General features: G+C 47.7%; 1 protein-coding gene across 3 annotated transcripts in view; it reads left to right on the forward strand.

Annotated features, from left to right (window-relative positions):
• Positions 1-24,475, forward strand: part of Ten-m (teneurin transmembrane protein Ten-m) — a 257,882-nt gene that overhangs the window by 230,296 nt on the left and 3,111 nt on the right. For 2 of the 3 annotated variants that reach the window (XM_078181933.1, XM_078181934.1), the window contains 13 exons: positions 1,789-1,971; positions 8,059-8,143; positions 9,848-10,011; positions 10,278-12,290; positions 13,158-13,447; positions 14,074-14,320; positions 15,022-15,396; positions 15,647-15,982; positions 16,609-16,816; positions 18,851-18,877; positions 20,691-20,907; positions 21,169-22,004; positions 22,118-24,426. In XM_078181933.1, coding sequence (XP_078038059.1) covers positions 1,789-1,971; positions 8,059-8,143; positions 9,848-10,011; positions 10,278-12,290; positions 13,158-13,447; positions 14,074-14,320; positions 15,022-15,396; positions 15,647-15,982; positions 16,609-16,816; positions 18,851-18,877; positions 20,691-20,907; positions 21,169-22,004; positions 22,118-24,426 — 7,290 coding nt within the window. The remainder of the gene's footprint in view (positions 1-1,788; positions 1,972-8,058; positions 8,144-9,847; positions 10,012-10,277; positions 12,291-13,157; positions 13,448-14,073; positions 14,321-15,021; positions 15,397-15,646; positions 15,983-16,608; positions 16,817-18,850; positions 18,878-20,690; positions 20,908-21,168; positions 22,005-22,117; positions 24,427-24,475) is intronic. The other variant, XM_078181935.1, reaches the window with a different exon arrangement.

Genomic DNA, 24,475 nt, shown 5'->3' on the forward strand with positions numbered 1-24,475 from the left:
GCTCGCGAGATTCGAATTAGGGAGTGCGGTTAGGCGGCGGCGGCGGGCGAGCTTCTTTCGCCGGAGGCTGCCACTCCGCGCTCCCGGTAATTCCTTAATTTCCTAAACAAAAACTCACGACACGCGGCTTCGTCCGAAGATCCCACCGTTCCCATGGGATCCGTGCCGGAAAGCCGAGTTTTGACGATTAAATTAATCCGAGAATCGTTTGAAAGAAGACCGGCGCGAAAAATTGAGAAGTTTCACGGCGGGGACGATTCGCGGACAAATCCGGGATTAAATCCACCGGGGGTTGGATCGGCCACCGCGATCCCATCCACCGAATGGTCGCGAGAAATTAACAATGACGGTCCCTTCGAGGAAGCTAATGCGACCACCGTGTCGAAAGCGAGCGCTCTTACAGAGTCAGTCGAATGAGAGGACTCAGCCTTCGGAATGAGTCCGAAGGAAAATCGGTGCGCGTTACTTCGCGTAAGGGTTTTTTTGACGGAGCTGTAGCCAGCGAGAAAAAATACCCATTTCCATTTCGCAGCGACACAGAAGAGAGCACCGGTCGCGATTCTGGGTCACTCTACCTCGCGGGGGTAATCCCCGCACAGGCGAAAGCCTGGTCGCGTGAAACGTGCCTAATCGTGAGATCGGCTCTCCAACCCTTTTGCCCTGGTGAAAATCGCCTGGCCACCTGCCCAGGATTACGCGTACCCATTGTTCGCCCGGTGAATCTCAAAGAAGAGAGAGAGAGAGAGAGAGAGAGAGAGACCCGGGTTAGGTAATCTGGACCGCAACGACGCGTCGCCGACCAAGCCCTCTAAAACTCCGCACGGGGAAATGCTTTTTGACGATCTTGGTTAAGCCTCTTCCGATCGTTGTACGGGAATTTCTGGAGATTTTCGGCGAATTCCATTCTATCGGTACAATGAAGCCTTGGGTATCCGTGAAACCTAGGTTATGAAACGAAACAAAGCAAAATGCATGTTCGGATAGTGCAAGAAGTTACCTGGTTGAGTCGGACGAAATTATTGACTTCCAAGGTGCCATAGTTAAATAGTTTGTAACGCTTTATAGATATGCCATTAAACGAGGCTTTTATTTTAAACAAGACCTAATTCCGTTTTTTTTATCTGCAGTAAAACTAGTTACTTAATAATTGTTATTATTTTAATAGGAATTGTAAGTTTAAGATAATTTTTTATGCACCGTGAAAGATAAATAATCCGTACGAAAACTATATATTGGCAAGGAACGTTATTTCTGTCGAACATCGATGCCGATAAAAGAGTCTGCTCTTGAAAGGTTTCGCTGCATCCGATAGCTACTCTTTATTCATTGTTGGCGCAAGATAAAAGTAAATGACTCCTGGCTCGACTTGCGAGTTGCAGGAGCATCGAAGATACGAGTTTTAAGACGAGTATTAAATATTTGCATTTCGAAGCATTATAAGACATTTCCACCGATATATATATGTGTACACATATTGTACATATATTTTATTCTAATATGCCAAAAATTGAATCGAAGTAAAAGCTATTATATTGCTGTGAAATCTTGTAAGAAAAAATAAAATATTTTAATACATAATGTAATCTATATAACAAAGTATAATCACATAAAATATGTGATACATTTCCTTATATTTACGATACGAAAGCCTCGTAGTATTAGTATTCAATTCAGCGCGAGATATTAATAATTGAATAACGTATCGGCAATATCGGACTGCGAGTGGTTAAGAATAGAAAGACAGGAAAGCGTATATAAATGACGGGTGTGTTCCTGATTGTGTTACAGGGTGTTTGTTGGATAATTCGGCGCCGCGGGGGCCGCCCGATGTGCCTCCCCGTAACCCTACAATGAGTCGAGTCAACGGAAGATTGCCAGGAAGTCACGCAGCCAGCGACCACGAGCGTGATCCCGACCTCCAGCCGTCCTGCCTCGTACGCACCTCATCCGGTGGCTTCTACAGTATACCAAGTAAGTCTTCAAGGGTGGCTCGACACGACGTATGCGGGGTGTTTCCACTGATTATTATTCATTGGGCCCTGTCGCCGCCCCTCGATCCTCCGGAAGAGAAAGGACGACACTTGAACGTCTTCGATGACGGCTCGTCACTAGTTTCTGATCGAACTTCTGCCATTCGTTGGGCACACAGAACGCTACATTAAATACAGCAACTAATTTCAAAGCTTAAACCATAAACCATGGTGCGCGGATAAAAGATAGGACATTGACCACGTGCTATAGCAATGCTATTATAGAAAATCTAATTTCCTAACGGAAATTACAGAAAATGAAATACTGCTAAATGCAAAGTATTAATAATAATATGTAATATACCATATATATTTAATTTTATTTTATATAGTTCTACCGTGAAGTTATTGATATAATTATTATTTATATAATATTAAATATTATTGACATAATAAATTCCGCCTTTAATTATGCCTTCTTGCTAGCGTTATTGCAATCTATAAATATCATTTTTGAAAAATGTATCAAATACATAAATCTAAAATAACATCATCGAGATGATAACTTTTCGATAGACTTAATATAATATATAAAATACACATAAAATATATAACAGTACGAAATAAAAAGCGATTAAAATTGTTCCAAATAAGAGAAAGACGCGATACGCGTCAGCTTTCGTGAAACTCGTAATATTTTTGATAGATAGCGTGTCGCCGGAACATCGCCTGATCAGCGTTAAGCAGAAATATAAATATCCCGGGGGCGAACTGTCGCGAAGAGTGAGAGCCGGCAGCCGACGTGTACGACGGGCTAAATTGAAAGGAAAAACATTTCCTGGCGGGGGGGTGGGGAAAGTCAGAGTCCCCGCCTTCGTAGGGGGTGTGTCCGGAGCGGCGATAACGCGCGTTGTGCGGCCGACAGTGGTTTATCAAGGACAGCGCCTAAGAATGCTTAATGCGTGGGCGAGAGCGAGTGACGTCTCGACAAGGGTAGCCCCCGTAATCAGTGGCAGCCGATGCGATGCGACGCGGGGTGGGCGGGGGTCAGATAATTTTCTAAGAGTTTCTCCCCCCCACGCTATCTTATCGGCCGGGACTTTCGAGCGGAAAAACTTTCGCTCGCCGAATGTCTCTGCGTTTTTCGTGTTGGCTCGACCTCGTTGTTTGCGGACCGCTATCGCCGGGAAAACAAGCTGACCCGGACAACGTTCGCGCGAAGATACAATATTCAAAGAATTCTCGTATCCGGCGCTTTCACGAGACCGCGTTCGCGCGAATATCTGTTACGGAACGTTGCGATGGTCTTGCTAGGAAAATATATCGATGCCACGATTTCTGCTCTAACTATAGACCAACTAAATCAAGCGACGATAGCAATATTTGGATAAATAATAACGTCATAAAATTCGCGTTGATTCGATTAACAGATTCCATGCCACGTGTGCTACTAGCGGTACACACTTAAATAGCTATTCAAGACAGAATCAAAGAAATAATTTCCCCAAAAAGGATGCACCCATAATTAATTTCGTTCATAGTTATACTGACAATAATTAATAAATAAAAATATTATATTGATTTTTAAAGCGTTGATTGACCAGAATGAAGAGTCGACTAAATACAGCTTAGCACTGTAATTTAGCAATGTTAACTTGAAATTACAATCCAGTTCCGTAGAATTTGTCGAAACAATTGCTAACTAGAACTAATCTGTAAAATTGATAACGTTGAGCTGTCAATAATCCTTGGAATCGCACGGACGTTCCAACGTTGCGTTCCCGTACGAGAATTGGCCAGATTCGACTCGGGGAATCTCGCGTGGCCTGGCCAGAAAAGGAGGGCGCCGGCGAAAGAAACCCATCCCCGTTGATCCGAAAAGTTGAAAAGTAGAAAACTACCCCGTGGAGAACACTGGGGAATCTTTCAAACGGGACACTCGAATTTACCGGGAACGATAACCGGCGAAATTCTCGGCGGTCGTGCCAGACCGGGTCGAATGCACTCGAGAGAAGAAAAGCACGCTCTAGAACAGCGCTTTCCCGGGACACTTTAGCACCATGGGTGTATCGACGCCAGAGAAAACAACGTGGCCGACCTTTTCCAATGGCTCGAGTGGCTGCCCGTGTTCCACGCGATAGAGAAACGAGAGAAACTCGAGAGAGAGAGAGAGAGAGAGAGAGAGAGAGAGGAGCGCGGCCGATGGCACAAGCACCCTTAGACAACCGTGGACAAGTTCTTTTCTTGTTTGGCTTCGTGTGCAACTCGGAGGCTCGAGGAAATTTTCCACGGTCCTCGGGAAACCGTGCACCAGGCGCCGGAAAACTGCTCCTTACCAGCCCCGGCCATCTGTATACTTAGCGTTCTTTCACGCGAAAGAACCTCGCGCCACTTCAAAGGACCCACCACACCATCCTTTCGAAAGCCGTGGGACACAAGACCGCTCGAACCGTGATTTATGATCTCTCGACTCATTGACCCTCGGTTATGACACCGGCCCTGGCTCATAACCTCTCGCAGAATACCACGGCCACGCCTAAGGCCCGGAGAGACCATCGTGTACACCACCATCGCCATCCTCGTCGCTTCGGCGACAATCCCTGCACCGCTTTTTCCTCGCTGACTCGAACTTGTTCTACTATATCTGTCGCCTCTACATTCTCTGCATTCTTCCGCCTCGGCTCCATTCTTGCCCGACTTCCTACGAAGCAAGCTGTCCGCCCGATCTTTACTGCCTTGAGGTGATCATTTATCCGTTCGACTGCTCTGCTGAACCTGCAATCTCGTTGCCTAGGCACACCGCACCGGCGATACAATCTTCGAACGTTTCTCTGCACTTGCTTCCGACAATACAATTTTTATGAACGTTTAAGGCTCGTTCTAATTGCAAGTAACTTGTTCGATTAACTCGTTTGAACGTGAAATATATTTAATCGTAGTTTTATGGTATTGTCGAACAACGTGATTACCATTTTGTATTCCCTGTTCGATATGGAGTAGCACAATTAATTATTATCGTGGGGTATTGTTACAGATCGAGCTTTACTCGTGTTGAACAGAGAATAAGATTTGAAGATAAGATTTTGATGATAGCAAGGATTTTTTCCAATATATAATGAAATTAGAGAATATTAAAGTGTTAAAAGGGTGAAAAGGTAGTTTAATAAGGTAACTAATTTGTGATTTGCGATTCGCCTTAAAGGTGATTTAAGCCTTGCTGTGTCACTATTGCCGACCGATGCTCAATATTCGACCGGCATTTTACAATGTGTTCTCGATGAACGCAGCAGTTCAAAGACAAAATTTCGCGACTAAATTTTCGGCGATTTATCGGAGCAAAGTGTTTAGGCCCCGCGTAGAGGGTGGGGCGAGGTCGCTTCTCAGGCTCGCGGAACCGTGAAAGCGGTAAATCACGGTCGGACTCGGTCATTAAAACCAATCTCGACACGCTAACCATAGGCATAATTCCACGGGTGATTCGAGTTCGAGCGCATTAGAGTCGTCTCGTGCGGAGCATCGTTCCTCCCCGCCGAAAAATAAAGGAAGGAAAACTTGGGCCCAGCAGCCCCCGGGGATGTATCCCGGTAATCACGGATATCTGCCTAAACGCCGTAATCATCGGATTTTGGAGAGCCGAACGACCTCGGCCAACACCTGCAATTAGCGGCATGGGGGTCCGCTTTCACGGGTCCCGTGGACTCTTCCCACGCTCCGCTCCGGTTTCATACCCGGGTACATGTAACGGGTGAAGGGTGAACCAGCGGATTCTGTTGTACGGGAAGACAAAGGTCTCGGGCGTCGAGAGTAGCGCGATCCTTTTACCTGTTCTTCTTCCTATCAAAATCGACGGGGGTGGCGGACGAAGAACGATTTTCGTGCGGCCAGCGCTGCGGAACTGCCGCCCCGCCGATCTTCCTTCGATGATCCGTGAAAGATGAAAGTTCAGGATATTCCTTTGTGGCCGCGTTCTTTGACGAAAATTTCTCGAGGAACGTTGGACAGCCATCTCTCTCTCTCTCTCCAACCCCTTCGATCCGATATTATATAGAGTTGCGCACGGCGGTGCCGCCTAAAAGAAAGGGGATCGTGTCTCCTATGGTGCTCACTAAATTGAATAAAAAGGCTCGGCAAACATTCTCGAAAAATGCACTCTCTTCGAGTGCAGTCCCCTTCGTTTTTAATCTATAACCTGTGTGCCGTTTTTTATTCCACGACCGAACGGTATTATTAAATTCAATTTTTATTCTAAAATGTAAAAACGGTCCGATAGTTCTCTTGGATCCATTCTGCTTGTGTCCTTCAAGCTGTCTTGTCGTTTCATCATTACAATATAAACGTGCACAATATCAATTGCAAGGCTTGCTTCTCTTTTACATCTGAAACATAGTCAACTTGTAGTTGGGTTTATATATTTTTATATCTAAAAAATATATAAAATATAAAATATATAAAGGTAACTTTTATAATTATTTTAAAATTAAATTTCAATAAAGATACCTCGTATCTCCGTGTTGATTCCAATAAATTGCCCATTACACTCGTCGTTCAATAATTATATACTTGACGTTCAGACTGAAAAATAGAATTTATAAACTATGTGAAATCGCTCGTCCAATTCCAAACTTGAGAGACAACGGCGCGCTCCGATTCATCAATTATGAATCAACGCGTCTTATTTCTGTCGGTCGGGGGTGGCAAGAACAAAATTGAATCGAGCAGGAATCTGTTGGGGAAAAAAAAGAGGGAACTTGGGATCGATTACCGGCGACGGCAGAAAAACCGCGCCATCGATTCCACGGCGGGTTGGCGGGCGAAGAACCGAGGAAACGGACGAACCGAGGAAGAAGCGTGCTAGAGCTGTGGGGAGGGGAGATCTTACGGTGTTTCCTTAAGGTGTTCAGTTTTCATCGTGCACCTTGCGGGTTCGGTCGCTTGAAATTCAAACCCGAAACCACGATGAATCATGTACTTATCGATTCAACGCGGGGCCCCTCGTTCGCCGTCCCGCTTCTTCCTCTTCGCCCGTCCTCCGTTCCGGGGACTATGTTCAAAAGAAAAGGCGTCGCGCGTCTGGCATCGCAAAACGCGGAATATCTCCTGATCGGAAAAACTCGACTGTTGCTTCGTTTCATTTTCCTTCGATCCTTTGCTCCGTGTCCATTAACTATGTGTTCTCGCGGTCTGGCAATTAGAAATCGAATATACGTCGAAACGGGTGGCGCAATTAAGTCCTTCCTTTCGTTGTTTCGTTTCGATTTAATCTTCTTCGAACAACTACTTGTCTTTGAATTCGTAGGTCGTTTATTCTTTGACTAGTCGTACTATGCCTCGATAAGTCGTACTATATCTATTAAAACGCGGTGGATTGATTGATCCATTGGTTCTTGGTTGGCTTAGTTATGTTATTTCTTAATATAACTGATTACGCAGGCCATTTACGAAAGGATTGAGTCAGGAGACACGTCCCCAACGTCCAAAGAATCTCTACTCCTTTCCAGGAGGTATACGTAACAAAAATATTTGGTTAACCCTCAACAGATGTGGTTGGTTGATTTAGGTTTCAACAATTTCTCAGCGATATTATAAATTCCTGTTTTCCAGCCATATTTCGTTGGAAAACTGTGGTCGAATTATCAACACCTTTCGCCCCTCGACATCTCTCGTAATAAATGAATAAAGTGCTACGATCTGAATGGTTTAAATAAAATGTCGCTCTCAGGAACGAATAGGGGTCTTGCGACTCCCAAGCGTGGTCGTCGTTAAACGATTGAACTCATTCTACGTGCAATTGTATTTCAATGAAGCTTTGCATTATTAAAGGCCTAAAATATTTCGGATTCAATGCCGAACGAGTTCCATCCAGAGTGGTTGCCCTACAACAGCGTTGTAACCTCGGAACTGTGGACGTGTAGACGCGCGGATGAATTATTTGTTTGGAGCGGCGAAGGTATTACACGTGTGGGGCGCGCGGATAAAAGCCGGAGGGGGAGGTGTGGAAAAATAGGGCGGCGTTTCCCACGAGAAATTTCGTCGATCTCGCGAACGCAAGGAAACTACCATTTCTACATGGATTCCTTCTCTTTTTCAGAGATACCCAAGAATGAGTACAACAACAAGAACCAGTCCACGGGGGATAGTCCAATAAAGGTCGAGCTGCAGACCAACATGGACAGGTAAGCCTATTTTCACCGTTTTCCGGCAATAACCCTATTGGCCGCTGAGAAATCGAGGAGAGTCCTAGAATGGCGAGAGAGACTCGGTGGATGTTTCTTTTTTCGGGGAAACGAAGTAAACGCTGAAACGAACCGTGACACGGCTTCCTCTTCTTCTTCGTCGTCGTCGTCGTCGTCGACGTCTTGAGTGTTGACGAGGGTGCACGGCACGCTGTGCACGCGCGCTACGGTGTCCAGTGAATCATCCATTCATAGGTGCACAATGAGTCAATGTTTGAAGGCGGAACGTCATCGATTGACAAACGCTTTTTTGTCGACCGTTGAAAAATCGCGTCCACACGGAATTCATGGGCCGCTACTCGAGAGCGGGCCACTCGAAATTCGCTAAACGCTTCCGAGCTTTCCGGTGCTCCGAATCGCCGCGGGGATTCCTCTCGAGGCCGCCGTTCTGTGCCTTCTGCGCTCTCGACCGTGGCTTCCTGAATTGCGGAATTGTCAAGGTTACGACACGGTCTATACCCCGAATGCGTGTAAACCGGTGTCTCGACAATGACAGGTCAAAATGTTACTACGAGTTTCATTCAGTGGCTATAATGCGACTATTGACCGCGTCCCATCTTGTTCATATGAATTATCTTTAACGCTGGAAGCGTCGAATCCAATTCCATCACACAATGGCTTTTTCGTTTTTTCTTTACGAAAATTGTAAGAATGTTTCTGTCGTATAGGACACAGCGTTAGAGAATTTTACGCGATTATGGGTAAAGATAAAAGCATGGAATATGAAATCTAACATCATTTCAATAAAAGAATTTCTATTCTTAATTATATTACTATAAGTAATTTAATCCTGTCGGTAAAATTTGGCGAGGCTGAAATGCAAAACCGTGAATTGAGAAACATCTAACTTGTACTAGATCACATTTACGACTTCGCATCGCGTCCACATTATATTCGAATCAACGGGGTGGTTGACCATATCGCGTACGGACTAAATATTGAAAGGGTTAACGATCGTAGTTAAAGCAGCGAACCGTCGATCAGGGAATTGAGGGACCTGCATGGGGGGAACCGTGGATTGCCGAGGGGAACGGAGCCACGAGAGGATTCCGTGTGATTTTTCGGACGGACGGAATAGGAAAGTGGAGGAGAGGAGAAGACCTCCGCGAAGACGGTCGGCCGCGAGACTGGCTTTCGTTTTCCATTATCGCGTCATGCAACGAAAGCAAACAGCCCGGGCCGGCGCGCACTCGGGGAACCGGCCATCCCGTTTAAATATTTTTGTTAGACATTTCTGAGTTACTTGGAAGCGACCGACGTTCAGTATAAACATACTCTCTCTCTCTCCGGTGCCTGGCGCGCTCGCGTGGAAGCACACGGCGCGGCGCGGCGCGGCGCGCGCGCGACGTGCACAAATATATTCCCTTCCCGCCTCCTGTATCACACGGCCCGCAGCAGCAGCAGCAGCAGGCGACTGCGCCTCCTCCTCCGCCTCTCGCTTTCAAATCGGCATTACGCTCGCGCCGGTTCGCGAACACTTTGGGGAATCATGTTCGATCGTCTGGATCGTTAATACCGACTTCGCGATCGATCCATCGATTTTGAAATTTCTCCTTTGTAAAAACCTTGGCCAAATATTAGCTTTTCGTGGGGATCGCTTGTTAACCGGTTAGTTAAACGAGACCGAACGACGACTGTTTCCAGGGTACCTTTACCGTACGGTCACGCGCCCTCGATGATCCCGATGAGGAGACAGAGCATCCGGTGCCATTTCGTCAAAGGGGTCGATTGGTGCACTTGGAAGCTGATCGCCATAATTCTACTCATAATCTCTGTGTGCATTACGTCCGTGTTGACCTACGTTATTGGTGAGTCCTCTTTCAATTCTTATCACAGTATTTGCTAATTTTAGTTCAGGATTTTAGTTATTAAAGAGAATGTTATATTTTGTAAATTTAAAAAATCTAATTGCAAGCTATCAACGTTTTCGACACCTAATCTAATAGAAAAAGAACTTTAAGAACAAACTGAAATGCATTTGGATTTTTTCTTAAAATTTTGAGGGTTAATTAAAATCGTCCCGATTAAATGTAGGTAATTATCAAAATCGATACATATGAATTTTTGATTACAGTGTCGAGCATAGTGACCCCGTCGTACCAGAACTCGAAAACGTGCACGGTGATGGTCGGCGACAACGCGGACACAAAAATGCTGTCGACCGAGGCGAACAAGACGTCCTCGACAGCGGTCTCGACGTCGTCGCAGTCCAGCAACCGGAAGGGGCAGCAGGCGTCCTCTGGAGGTAGTATTAACCCGCCGGCTAGCATGCTAAAGCACGTGTACAACCGTAATCGTAGGGACACCTTTAACCAGCATGCGTTGCACCAAACTGTCGCATCCCCTAAACAGCTCGACGAGTCGCCTTCGACGGAGTTCGAAGACTCCGAGCGACGAACGACCTCGTCGGACGAGGATCGTTCCGGTAAGGTTGTTGTGCATGAGATCGCCGATGATCCCCCGGTGACGGACACCAACGACAGGAGAACGTTCGCGGGTGATCGGTCGGGTTCGACCGATTCTTCGGAGACGACCGTGCCGAGCGTCTCCGTCTCTTCCGACGACTCGTCTTCAGACGACGATTCGTCTTCTTCGCACGATTCGGCTCCCACCACTGTCTTCGTAGATCCCACCTCTGTTGCTTCCGACCGTTCTTCTTCCGCTTCTTCTCCACCCTCGCTCTCCACCTCGCCCTCCAGCTCGTCCTCCGATTCGTCCAGCGAACCGACGCGGACCGACGAGGACACGTCTTCCACCGATCCAGTTACCACCGAACTTCCCGAAACCCCTTCGACCCCCGCAGCCTGGTCCGTCGTTTCCAGCGAGAGTTTCGAAGACCCGGAGAAAAGCGCCGGCACGACGGAAGACTTGACGACCACCGAATCCGATCGGAGTTCCAGCGGATACTCGAGCACCGACGAGGATCTCGCCGACTCCTCGGAAGCGGCGAAGAAACTCCGTAGCTCGGAGAACGAGGGTGAAATCGAGAGCGGGGAAGACGAGGCACGGAATCACGCCGGTTCTTCCGGCGTGGTGAAGGAGATCCGAGAACTCTCGAGGGAGGATTCCTCGTCGGAGTCCGGGCCGTCTAGTCACGCGAGCGGCGAGAAATCCGAGGAGCCACAGCGGGACTACCCTCTCCCGATCTACAACTACGGGCAAGAGGAGGTGGTGGAGATCGTGAAACTGAATCAGAAGGGCTCGGACGGCAAGCAGCAGGATTTCGAGGCGATGGACGACGTGTCGCCGGTGGCCCATAAAGCCAGCGACATGCGAGTGATCACCAGACTGGACGAGGAGTTTCAGAGCGAGTTCGAGAAGAAGTTTAGGGAGCAGTCCGGCGAGGCCGTCGAAGAGGCCAAGGAACCCGAAGCGAAGCCGGTGGTGCAGCGTGTCAAGATCGTCGAGGTGCCCGTCCAAAAACGTCCCGAATCTTCTTCTTCTTCTTCTTCCTCTTCGCCATCCTCTTCCCGGGTACTTGTCAACATAACGATCGCTTCCGGGGACCCCGCAGCCTCGAAGCCGCTTTACGTGTTGTCCGTCTCGGTGCCGACCGGCTCCGAGTCCTCCGACGTGAACGTGCACCAAACGGAGGTGCACGAGGATGCTCGGGAAGCTCTCGCGAAGACTGCTGCTGGTAGCTCGCCGTTGCGGGAAAACGACAGCAACAGACTGCCACCGCCGCCACAGCCGCCATCTTCACCGCCGCCGCAGCCGCCCGTCTGGTCGGGCGGGGAATGCGAATGCTCCTGTCCTTGCATGGGCTCGTCCTCCGACGAGTGGGACAACTTTTCAGGCGTCGAGGAATCTTCGTACTCGGACAGCTACAATAACTCGTTGGACGAAGAGTCGCTGGATCAACCGGTGGAAGTTGTTGACGAGATCGAGGTGACCACGCGGAAGGACAAAGAGAATTCCACCGTGGAGTCGGTAAGCACCAGCACCGAGAATTACACCGACGCTACCGAAGATTATCGAGAGTCTACGGTGTCGACCGTCGCCAGCTACGAGACCCAGAGCACCGTAGCCGAGTGCTCCGGCATTACCCCGTTACCCTCTGTTGTACCCACTATACTGATCTTGGAAGGTGAGGCCCCGTTTTTCGAAGGATCATTTCTTTCTCTACTCTGTGACTATCGTCTTCCTAACACGGTGTTTCCGGTTTCTCCTAACCACTTTTCAATCGCTATGCTCGCTTCCCTCTATGCTTGATATGTGTTCCGCGGCGGTCGAAGAAAGTTTCCGCCAACGGTTGAGTTTTCGTCGGAGCAGCTTCCCAATCCGTACAGAAGGAAACAGAGAAACTTTCTTCCTCCACCGCGCGCGTTTTGATCGTTGTTGCTCGCACTACTTCAGTAGTTAGTCTAACCGTGGAATGGTTGGTGTTAGCGGTGTTTATCATGGTACTAGCGTAATCGAGAAACTATTCGACAAGTATAATCGTAGATTAGAGATTTAAGAACCGCCTCTTCTCTATTAAGCCGAGAGAAATGCGGAAGAAAATGCGGACACCTAGAAGACACATAATTTAGACGCTCGCCTAAATTAGAGCCGTGTGCGAGAGGAATAAAAACGGTAGCAATTAACGCGGGGTTAGCTGATGCGAGTGGACGCGTGTCCGAGGAGAAGAGAAAAAAAAAGAAAATGTAGAGAAAATGCCGCGCGCAAAAGCCTCGCAATTTTTTGATATCTATATTTTGCATCGTCAAAGAGAAGTTCAGTTTTCATGGCGGGGGGAGACGCCGGCTCGCAATTAATATTAACGTCGAGTAATTGGCTGTGCAACCGACAGAGAAAACGAGTTTATACCTTTAACGAACATTTAAACGAATATATCGCGAGACGTGTCTCCCTGTTGGAAACTGGTCCTCTGGCGGGAAGAATGAATAAAAAGAATATACATATATGTGGCAACGTCGTGCTAAAAGCTTGTCTGTGCCCCCCAATTATCCAGGTGCGAGAACTTTTCCTGCCATGTCGTTCCCGCCCGACGGGACGACCTTCGCCCAAATCAACTTGGGCGAGAAGCTGAGCAAGGAAATACCGCCGTACAGCTACTGGAACATGCAGTTCTACCAGTCGGAGGCCGCGTACGTGCGATTCGACTACAATATCCCTCGGGGAGCGAGCATCGGCGTCTACGCCCGGAGGAACGCTCTGCCCACGCACACGCAGTACGATCTCCTGGAGGTGTTGAGCGGTTTCAAAGCAAGGACCACCAGGGCGTCCCATGTTAGTGTTATTGTATGTGCCACTGCCCCATTTTACTTTTTCTTTTTCTCTAGCTCGTCGCAGGCGTCGCGTCGTCTCATCAATTTTTCCGCGCCCATCCCGCACGATCTCTTCCAATTCTCTGCCGTGTGCCGGCTCGCGAAATGCTCTTCGCTTTAACGTTCATTTACCTTTATATTGCCCAATTTTTCTAACAAGAGACAACGTGGAATCATTTTTATTTCGCATAAAATTCTTCACGAAAAATTACATAAATCGTCTTCTGGCCTGTTTGGCAAAAATATCGTTAATTCTGCACTTTTCGAATAACGTTAAATAAATGAAATTTCGCGAGGACGAGGTGGGCACGACACAGTACTATATAATTATTGTTGTAACTATATCGAGTAGGAACAATGCGGCGGAATCGATGAAACGACTCGACGGACAGGAAATCGTCGTGTCGCCGGCTCTACGTAATACTCTTGCAATTTATGTGATATTTTTTTCTACACGTAAAAAGAGCAACGGGACACACCGACGACGTTCCAGATACTTTTTTTTTTTATTTCTTTCCCTCGAAGAAGCTACGAAGCAAAGTGTCTGTGGGGGGTGATTTAATTGATGTTTAAAAAACGTGTCGATCCTCCTGCTCGCAGCCTTCGATCAAGAAAGAGGTGATCAATTACATGGAACCCGGTCACTGGTTCCTCTCGTTGTATAACGACGACGGGGATCCCCAGGAGGTGTCGTTCATAGCCGTGATCGCCGAGGATATGACGCAGAATTGTCCGAACGGTTGCAGCGGCAAAGGTGAATGCCTTCTGGGCCACTGCCAGTGCATCCCCGGATTCGGTGGCGAGGACTGCAGCGAGAGCGTTTGTCCTGTTCTGTGCAGTCAGCGCGGTGAGTTCGAGTCGGTTTTGCTACACGTAATCGAGAATTTCGCGAAACAAGATTATCCTGTTTCACCTACGAAAGCAAAATTACTCCTGTGAATTTTCAATTAAAATATCGTTAATCATAGCTCCGACTCATAACTTTTGATAATTCATCGCTATTTCGAAATTATGTGACCGCAAGATACAGAATCGGTAGATCGCTAAACGATCGTCGACGATATACACTTTCAAATAAAATCATTACCGAAGCATATGTTTCCAATATTTAATACTTTGTTACACTTATGTCGTTTGCTACGGAAAGCAACTGCATGAAAGACCCTTTCTCTTTTAATCCGAACAAGTTGAAAATATCGATCAAGAAGATTGCATCAATTTGGTCTCGTTAAAAGTACATCAGATCGCGGGTTGTTAACGATCTTTTGATTGAATAAGTATTTCCGCGGATGTTCGCGAGCAAATCCGAAAGACACGCGTGCAATAAGAAAATTGCTCTTGCAAAGAGATTCGAAGCGGGGTCGGAATCCCTGGTTAATTTTATATTCCGTCGCATAAAGTCGGTGTGGGGGCGGGGGAGAGCGAGGGGGGAGGGGCGGGCGATTCGACGGACGCGTTCCCGGTCCAGCGGGCAGCGATAATTATTTGGAATGTTTTTTTTTTTCGCCGTCGGATGCTTGAGCTAATTGGTCTGTGTCCGAACTGTAGGGGAATACATAAACGGAGAGTGCCAATGCAATCCCGGCTGGAAAGGGAAGGAATGCTCGTTGAGACATGACGAGTGCGAGGTGCCCGATTGCAACGGGCACGGTCATTGCACTAATGGGAAATGCAATTGCGTGCGCGGCTACAAAGGAAAGTATTGCGAGGAGGTCGACTGTCCTCATCCCACCTGCTCCGGCCACGGTTTCTGCGCGGAGGGCACGTGCATCTGTAAAAAGGGCTGGAAGGGCGCCGATTGCAGCCAAATGGACAAGGAGGCGCTCCAGTGCCTGCCCGACTGCAGCGGCCACGGGAACTTCGATCTCGAGACGCAGACGTGTCTCTGCGAGCCGATGTGGTCTGGCGACGATTGTTCCAAAGGTAACCCGTCCACGATCACCGTGATCCAGTCCTATCTAACGCGCTAACAGAGCAAGCTTTAAGTCACTTCTAACGAGTGATTTTCTTTCAAAGAACCTCTCCTTTCAAAAGACAAAATAGTCGCAAAACTGACGATAAAATCTCGATGACATTCAACCAGGACTTTTAGGATTCCTCAGACGAATAAATAAGATTTTCAAAAATTTTTTTAAAAAGGTCGTATGACTAAGAATTTCGTCTTCTTTTTTAGAACTCTGCGATTTGGATTGCGGGCCCCACGGCCACTGCGTGGACAACGCTTGCGACTGTCTGCCAGGTTGGTCCGGCGATTTGTGCAATCTGAAACAATGCGATCCGCGATGCAACGAGCACGGCCAATGCAAGAACGGAACCTGCTTGTGCGTGACCGGCTGGAATGGGAAACACTGCACCATGGAGGGCTGCCCGAATTCCTGTTCCGGGCACGGCGCGTGCAGAGCGGTCAGCGACGGACAGTGGGAGTGTCGTTGCTACGACGGCTGGGACGGCAAAGATTGTAATGTTCTCGTTGAACAGAACTGCAATGACAATAGAGACAATGACAAAGGTATAAAACACGGCGACACACATAGTCGCCCCCCTACTATCATAAGAAAGACGCGCTTGTTAGCTCATCAGAGAGAATTGTTCCATTTATGTCTTGACGTTTAGGAAGAATGTTGGATAACATAAATATAATTAATTGAATTACTTAGCGCTTTTATTATAATTAGAAACGAATGACGTTGTGAAGGGAGCTTATGACATGCAGTTCGATTGGAGCTTAAAATCGCAATTTGGAATACTTTGATCGTGTTTGATTCTGAGCCTCTTTTTTTCTCCGATTTACCTACTATACTGTCATGATCATTATTAAAACTTCGAGGAATGGCTATTCGAATATTTTTCAAGAGGAAAAATCATTTACTAGAATTTAACTACAGTCCTTAATTAGAAACACATCGCCTCCGTATCCCTCACCCTATTCACACCGTAATACTGAACGAATATCAAGGAAATGTATGCAGAAGAGCTTATAGATATTTAAAGAAATATTTCTCGATCTCGTACGTCACGAATCTCCAAAGAATCGCAGCGACGAATGTAGCTTAAGAAATCCGTCGCAAAAATCTTGATTTCCGATGCAAAAATCTTGATTCCCCGATGTCTAAAGTTTCGTCAACCTGTTCGCAGATGGTCTCGTAGACTGCGCGGATCCGGAATGTTGCTCGAGCCACTCTTGCATCTCCAGCCAGCTGTGCATGTCGGCACCGAAACCGATCGACATACTATTGCGAAAGCAGCCGCCCGCCATCACCGCCTCGTTCTTCGAGAGAATGAAGTTCCTGATCGACGAGGGCAGCTTGCAGAGCTACGCCCGCCTGGAGACCTTCAACGAGAGGTGAGTTAATCGTCGCCGGCTTGGTCCCCTCACCTGACTGACCAACGCGATCTCGTTCTACGATCGAACGATCGAACGATCGGTAAACCGCGAACTGATCGCTGAAAACGATCGGACGATCTGCGCGCGATCCCCGCGCGATCTACGTCCGATCGGTGTCCGTGTCCCGATTTTTGATGTTACGTGCAGTCTCTTTACGTGTGTTGAACCAGACACAGTTCGTCCACAGAAAACAATACAGATAACCGGTGATCCACTGACACACCTGCCAGGTTGCATCTACCCGAGATGATCGCGTGTCTTGCGGGTCGGTTAAAGGTTTAACCGATGAGGGCTCTTGAGAAGGTATTAGAGGATACCTTGGTCCGAAAATACTAAAAGAGCGAATAGAATTGAAGAATACGCTATTTTCAACTTGTTAAATTACTAACAAAAGAAAATACCGTTTTTGAAAATTAAATTGCTATTATCATAGACATGGCTTCTGAGAGCCTGGTAAAACTATAATAAATTATAATAGCTCAACCTTCAGCTGCCCCAATTAGTACAAGACACGCGCATACATAACACGGTGTTCCCTGAAACGTGGCCCAGCAAAGGATAGACGAAACGTAGCGAAGAGAGCTTCGAAACCAAAAAAAAAATGTTCAAAGAATCAATTTATCGTGTCGCCACCTAAGCATTTGGTTATCCGAACATGCATACAAGGGAAACTAGAGAAACTTTCTCGAGAGATTCTCGCGAGAGTCTTTCGTTATTATTATTGGGAAAAGTTAGAGCTATCGCGGCCACTTTTCACGAACCACACCATCACACCTCGATCCGCTATACAGAACACACAAAAAGACGTATACATAGATATGATATATTCTCTGCGTTGTTGTGACCCGTGTGAAATCACATCCCAAAAGTTTTCTACATATGTTTGTATGTATGTGTGCGCGAGCGTGTGCCCTGCACTGAAGCCCCATCGTCTCCATATCGCTATATCTCACTATCATTACTCTACTTCTACTTTTTCTTCTTCTTCTTCTTCTTCGTCTTTATCGCTATACCTTCGATATTATCGGTCATTGGTAATATCTACATATCTATATATTTATATATTATACGTATTTATCGACAGTTCTCTTCTTCCATATACATACTTCTTCTTCTTCTTCTTCTTCTTCTTCTTCTTCTTCTTCTTCCTTTCTCACGTGTCCGTCCGAGTGCAGCTTGCGTGAATGTGTGACTCCATATGTTCGAGCCTCGAGCTTTGCGCCCATCACACCGATTAGGGAGGGAAAATTACGGATACTGGTATCGTCTCCCAGCCCAACGATCTTTTGTATCTACAGTTCTATCGGAGCTCCCCGTAACGACTAACCAACCCTTTCATTTTTACCTTGATCCTTGATGTCCTGAAAATCAACCGTAGGACGACACTGGAAACAAAGCTTTGATATTCTTTTCGAAATAGAATATTAATCTCTGGTAACAAGTCTTTTTTTTCAAATTCTGCCATAGGCTGTAGAAAAGAAAAATTATGAAAATGAAGTATAAATTGTGTTATTTAAAGTATAGTGTTCGGCTCCCCGTTCACCTAGGGGAGCAAGTGTCGTTTTATGATTATGAAGAAACTTTGTTTCTCTGTTCTCTACAAAAAGTATTTTATCAAACGACACAGAATTTTGGTATACTAAAAGAATACTTTTATTTATTTATTGAACATTCAAGATCAAGATCACTTTAGATATTGTTCTCTGTATGTAAATTTACCATAGTCAAGAATTTCTTCGTTTCTGCTTTAAGAGATAGCTTCTTTAAATTTGATTAATTGAAGGAAATATTCCTGCATCCCGTAACAAATTAGAAAGCAGCTTCCACCAGTTCTTTTCGAAACTTTTTGCCAGAGACACAGTGTCTTTCTCTTCGATTCCATCGAAACTCTAAAGTCCCCAAAACCTATCTATCAAACTCTTCTCCGTCTAATTTTGCCTTTAATCACATCATTTTTAACTCGGCTCTGTTTTATCCGTGCTGCCCGGTCAGTATGTTCTGGAATCACTTCAATACAAGGTAAGAACGCCACTGCGTCGAGGTATAAACACCTGCCTCGGCTAATGTGAACATATGAAAGAAACCGGTTGCGTAATACCGTTTTTGCCCGTAGAAGTGTAAGGCGGTTTTAAATAGCTGCTGCTGTTTCACCAACATTTTCGTGCATATTTGATATGATCATGTGTAACAATGCATCTCCCGCATCCGACAAAAAAAAAAAAAAAAGAAAAAGAGACAAACGAACGAACAAAGAAAATTAAATGAAAAAAAAAAAACGAAAAGAAATATACACCGCGCGGGCCGTTAAATTGTATAGATTCGAGGACAGAGAGCCACTTCTAGAGTTGCCGGCAGCTTTGCGCCTAGCCACCGACACAAAGTCGTCGACAAACCGGAAGAAACACCTCCCTCGAAAACTGCAATGCGGCGTGCGAAACTATCCTCTATCCACCGTCGAGGTCACCCACCTCTATACATCCATCAGCCACCCCCACCCCCCATTGTTCGACTCTTTCTCGTTGCATGGTTTGGTTACATTGTTATTCCTACTTTGTCTTTCGTGCCTTTTAAGTTGTGCTTCTGACTTTGTGTTATTTGTGTATATGTGTATAATTACTAGAAATTGGTCGTCGATCGTTGAGTTCAGTGCCAAAGGGATCAAAGCCTCTCTGCGACGATGCTCCGTTGTTCGCGCCGCTGTACGATCTCTCAACACCTCGACACCTCCATCGAATCAAATATAATCAATGACTCGCCGACAGAGTAGCCAGCAATTCTCAAACTTCCAGAATTTATTTCATTAATTAATTAAAAATCTCCGATTAGATGAAATCTGTGTAATTCCGGCGAGAGTGAACTCGAGATAATTAGTTTGAGCCTTCTTGATGGACCGAGGTAAGAAAATGCCTCCGCTGCTCGACGAAGATAGCGGAGTGAAAATGAGAGATTGCTGCGCGACTATGTCCCGAGAGAGGAATAAAGAGAGAGTGAGAGAGAAGCGGCACGAATGTCGGTGCATCGGGATTAGGGGAAGGTTTAATATTCGTCAACTGTAATCGCCTCTTTAGCACTGAAACTGGGTCGACTAGATTCAACGACGAGTTGCCGAGTTTCGTTCTAAGACATAGCCACCGGTGTACACCGTGCACGCACGGAATACCGATTGATCGCGGAACGAAGAGGCGGCCCCGTCACGTCGCGCGAATAAAGAGACGCCGGGCTCCTGCAAAACTTGAAATCGTTTCCAGTTCATCGGCCTGTTTGATCAAACTTCCGTTTGCCGGTCTAGCACCGCCGACGACGACGACGACGACGACGACGACGTGACGACGTGTTTTCGTTCCGCCGAGACTTTTTACTTTGAATACACTGTAAAACGACTCTCGAGAAACTGAGAGAAAAAGAGAGAGAGAGAGAGAAAGTAATACTGTCGTCGTAGATTGGACTTAGATTAGATGATAGCAGTTGCTTTGTTGGAGAAGTAACGGGCGACTGTGTTGCCGTTTACGAGGCCGGATAAATGCCTTAACGCGTTCCGGGGTCGATGACAAAACTGGTTAAACAAAAATTCACTTGAAAAAATCGGCTACAAAAATATTTCGTAAATTGTAACTGCATCTTGCTTGAAAGTAGACAATTAGAACGGATCGTCGAAGCTTAAAACGTTTTCGACGATCCCGTTTAACAGTTTGATATTATTCGACTAATCCTGTAAGCGTCAACTCGCTCGCTCCTACTTCGCCGTACGACCGAGCACAAGTGAGAAACCGATCACATTAGTTCACGGTAACAGCGTGTTTACCGGATTATTAACGCTATCTTCCTCTGACAGCCGATCAGCTGTTGTCCGTGGCCGCGTTGTCACGCAGCTCGGCACCGGTTTAATGGGGGTGCGAGTTAGCACCAGCACACCGCTGGAAGGTTTCACCCTGACGAGAGACGACGGCTGGTTTGATCTTCTGGTCAACGGCGGCGGCGCCGTCACCTTGCAGTTTGGCAGGTCGCCGTTCAAACCGCAGAGTCACATTGTCTTTGTGCCGTGGAACGAGGTACGACTATATTAAATATTTCATTAGAATGCGGATTTTATATGCAGTCGTGATAAGGTTGGGTTCTATAATTATGTATGAAACGTCGATTTATTAATCGACTACGATGATTAACGAAGTTTGCATAAAAATCCGCAATCTAATAATAATAATAGTGATAATAATAATAATGTTACTAGCTTTGGAGAAAACTGAATCCGTGTCTTTATAATCCATGACACTTGTGTATATTCGACGCTAACGGAACGTGGTATTTTGAAGGTGGTGATCATCGATAAGATCGTGATGAGCACAGCGGAGGAGAAGCAGCCGGTGCACATCCCGCACGCGTGCGCCGCCCACGACTACGACCTGATGAAGCCGGTGGTTCTGGCAACGTGGAAACACGGTTTCCAGGGCGCGTGTCCGGACAAGAGCGCCATATTGGCCGAGTCCCAAGTGATTCAGGAGAGCCTACAAATTCCTGGCACAGGGCTGAACCTTGTCTACCACAGTTCCCGAGCGGCCGGTTACCTGTCCACGATACAACTCCAGTTGACGCCGGAAACGATCCCGTCGACCCTGAATCTAATCCACCTGAGGATCACCATCGAGGGCATTCTGTTCGAGAAAACGTTCGAGGCCGACCCGGTGATAAAGTTCACCTACGCCTGGAACAGGCTGAACGTCTACAGGCAAAGAGTTTACGGGGTGACCACGGCGATGGTGAAGGTGGGATACGAGTACAACGATTGCAAGGACATCATCTGGGACGTGCAGACGACCAAGCTCAGCGGTCACGACATGTCCATTTCCGAAGTTGGGGGCTGGAATCTGGATATCCATCACAGATACAACTTCCACGAGGGAATCCTGCAGAAGGGAGACGGCTCTAACATCTACTTGAAGCAGAAGCCTAGAGTGATCCTAACTACTATGGGAGACGGGTTGCAGAGACCCTTAGAATGCTACGATTGCGACGGACAGGCATCCAAGCAACGATTGCTCGCCCCCGTTGCTCTAGCTACCGCTCCGGACGGGTCTATCTTCGTCGGTGACTTCAACCTCGTCAGGAAGATCCTCGTCGACGGTACCGTCAAGACCGTTGTCAGGCTCAAGTAAGTCGATCGCGAATCGCCGCTTGCCAAGAGCTCTAAACACTTAATTTCTCATAAACGAATCGAAATGTTTCATGTATTTGCGTTACAAAAATCCTCGTTCTTTTTTCCAGTGCCACAAGGGTGTCCTACCGCTACCACATCGCCTTGAGCCCACTGGACGGATCTCTGTTCATTTCCGACCCAGAGTCGCATCAGATCATCCGCGTCCGCGACATCAACGATTACTCGGACCCCGATCATAACTGGGAAACGATCGTGGGTTCCGGAGAAAGGTGTCTCCCGGGCGACGAGGCCCATTGCGGCGACGGCGCGCTGGCCAGGGACGCTAAACTCGCGTACCCTAAAGGAGTCGCTGTCTCGACGGACAACATCGTATACTTTGCCGACGGGACTAACATCAGAATGGTAGACAGGGACGGCATAATCACGACGGTGATCGGCAATCACATGCACAAGTCGCACTGGAAGCCGATCCCTTGCGAAGGAACGCTGAACGTGGAAGAAGTTCATCTACGCTGGCCAACGGAATTGGCGATCAATCCTCTGGACAACTCGCTGCACATGATCGACGACCACATGGTGCTCCAACTGGCTCCCGACGGCAGGGTGAAGGTCGTCGCTGGACGGCCGCTTCATTGCGCTTCGCCGTCTTCGTCGTTCGACACCGAGTTGGCGACGCACGCCACTTTGGTGATGCCGCAGAGCATCGCGTTCGGTCCGTCCGGGAACTTGTACATCGCCGAGAGCGACTCGCAGAGGATCAACAGGGTGCGAGTGATCGGCACCGACGGCAAGATCTCGCCTTACGCCGGAGCCGAGTCGAAATGCAACTGTCTCGAGCATGGCTGCGACTGTTTCGAAGCTGATCATTATCTAGCCTCCACGTCCAAGTTCAACACCATATCCGCGGTGGCCGTGTCTCCCGACGGCGTGGTGCATATCGGTGACCAGGCGAATTACAGGATCCGTTCGGTGATGGCTAGCATCCCCGACGCCAGCGGGGCCAGGGAGTACGAGATCTATGCGCCGGACACTCAAGAGATCTACGTGTTTAACAGATTCGGCCAGCACGTTGCTACCAAGAACATCCTGACGGGTGAGACCGTGTACCAGTTCACGTACAACGTGAACACCAGCAACGGCAAGCTCAGCACAGTCACCGATACAGCTGGCAATAAAGTATTCCTACTAAGAGATTACAGTAGTCAGGTGAACTCGATCGAGAACACAAAGGGACAGAAGTGCAGGCTCAGGATGTCCAGGATGAAGATGCTGCACGAGCTGAGCACTCCGGACAATTACAACGTGACGTTCGATTATCATGGGCCTACCGGCTTGCTGAAGACCAAGCTGGACAGTACCGGCAGAAGCTACGTGTACAATTACGACGAGTTCGGCAGACTGACCAGCGCCGTCACGCCGACGGGCAAAGTGATCAGCCTGACGTTCGACCTGAGCCTGAAGGGAGCCGTGGTCAAGATCGGGCAGAACAATAAGAAGCCGATCTCGATGCTTATCAAGGGATCGTCGGTGGTGACGAAGGTTGGAGAGGCTGAACAGAGGACCACGGTCCTAGCCGACGGCTCTGTTGGCCAGATGACGCCGTGGGCTCACACCATCAACACCGACACTCTGCCGTACACCGTCCTAGCCGAGATAGAACCGCTGTTGGAAGAGAGCTACCCGGTGCCAGCCAAGCAGAGAACAGAGATCGCCGGAGACCTGGCGAACAGGTTCGAGTGGCGGTACTTTGTGAGGAAGCTTCAGGGCACCAAGAACCGAGGAAGCTCGAAAGGAGGAGTCGCACAGGTTGGCAGAAGGCTTCGCGTCAATGGCGACGTCCTCTTGTCCCTCGAATACGACAGAGAAAGCAACAGCGTGGCCGTGACCCTCGACGACGTGGAACTATTGAATGTTACCTACGACAAGACGGCGAGACCGATCAAGTGGGGTCCCAGAAACAGCATCTTCGCTGGCGTGGAGCTGGAGTACGATAGATTCAGCAGGCTGACCAGCTGGACCTGGGGAGACATCAGCGAGACCTACGGATTCGATAGAGCCGGCCGACTATACGAAATCAAATACAGCGATGGAACGTCGATGGTTTACGCGTTCAAGGACATGTTCAGCAGTCTGCCGTTGAAAGTCACGACGCCGAGAGGCAGCGACTATTTCCTGCAGTACGACGAAGCTGGCGCGTTGCAGTCGTTGACCACGCCTAGAGGACACATCCACGCGTTCTCGTTGCAAACATCTTTAGGATTCTACAAGTACCAGTACTACTCGCCGATGAACAGACACCCCTACGAGATTCTCTACAACGACGACGGACAGATCCTGGCCAAGGTGTACCCTCATCAAAGCGGCAAGGTCGCTTTCGTCTACGATCACACCGGAAAGTTGGAGACTACTCTTGCCGGTGAATATTAAGTTAATAATAAGTCGGACAATTTGGAAGGAGACTTAAA

The sequence above is a fragment of the Augochlora pura genome, chromosome 5 (assembly GCF_028453695.1).
Source record: "Augochlora pura isolate Apur16 chromosome 5, APUR_v2.2.1, whole genome shotgun sequence".
In the NCBI taxonomy this organism is placed as follows: domain Eukaryota; kingdom Metazoa; phylum Arthropoda; class Insecta; order Hymenoptera; family Halictidae; genus Augochlora; species Augochlora pura.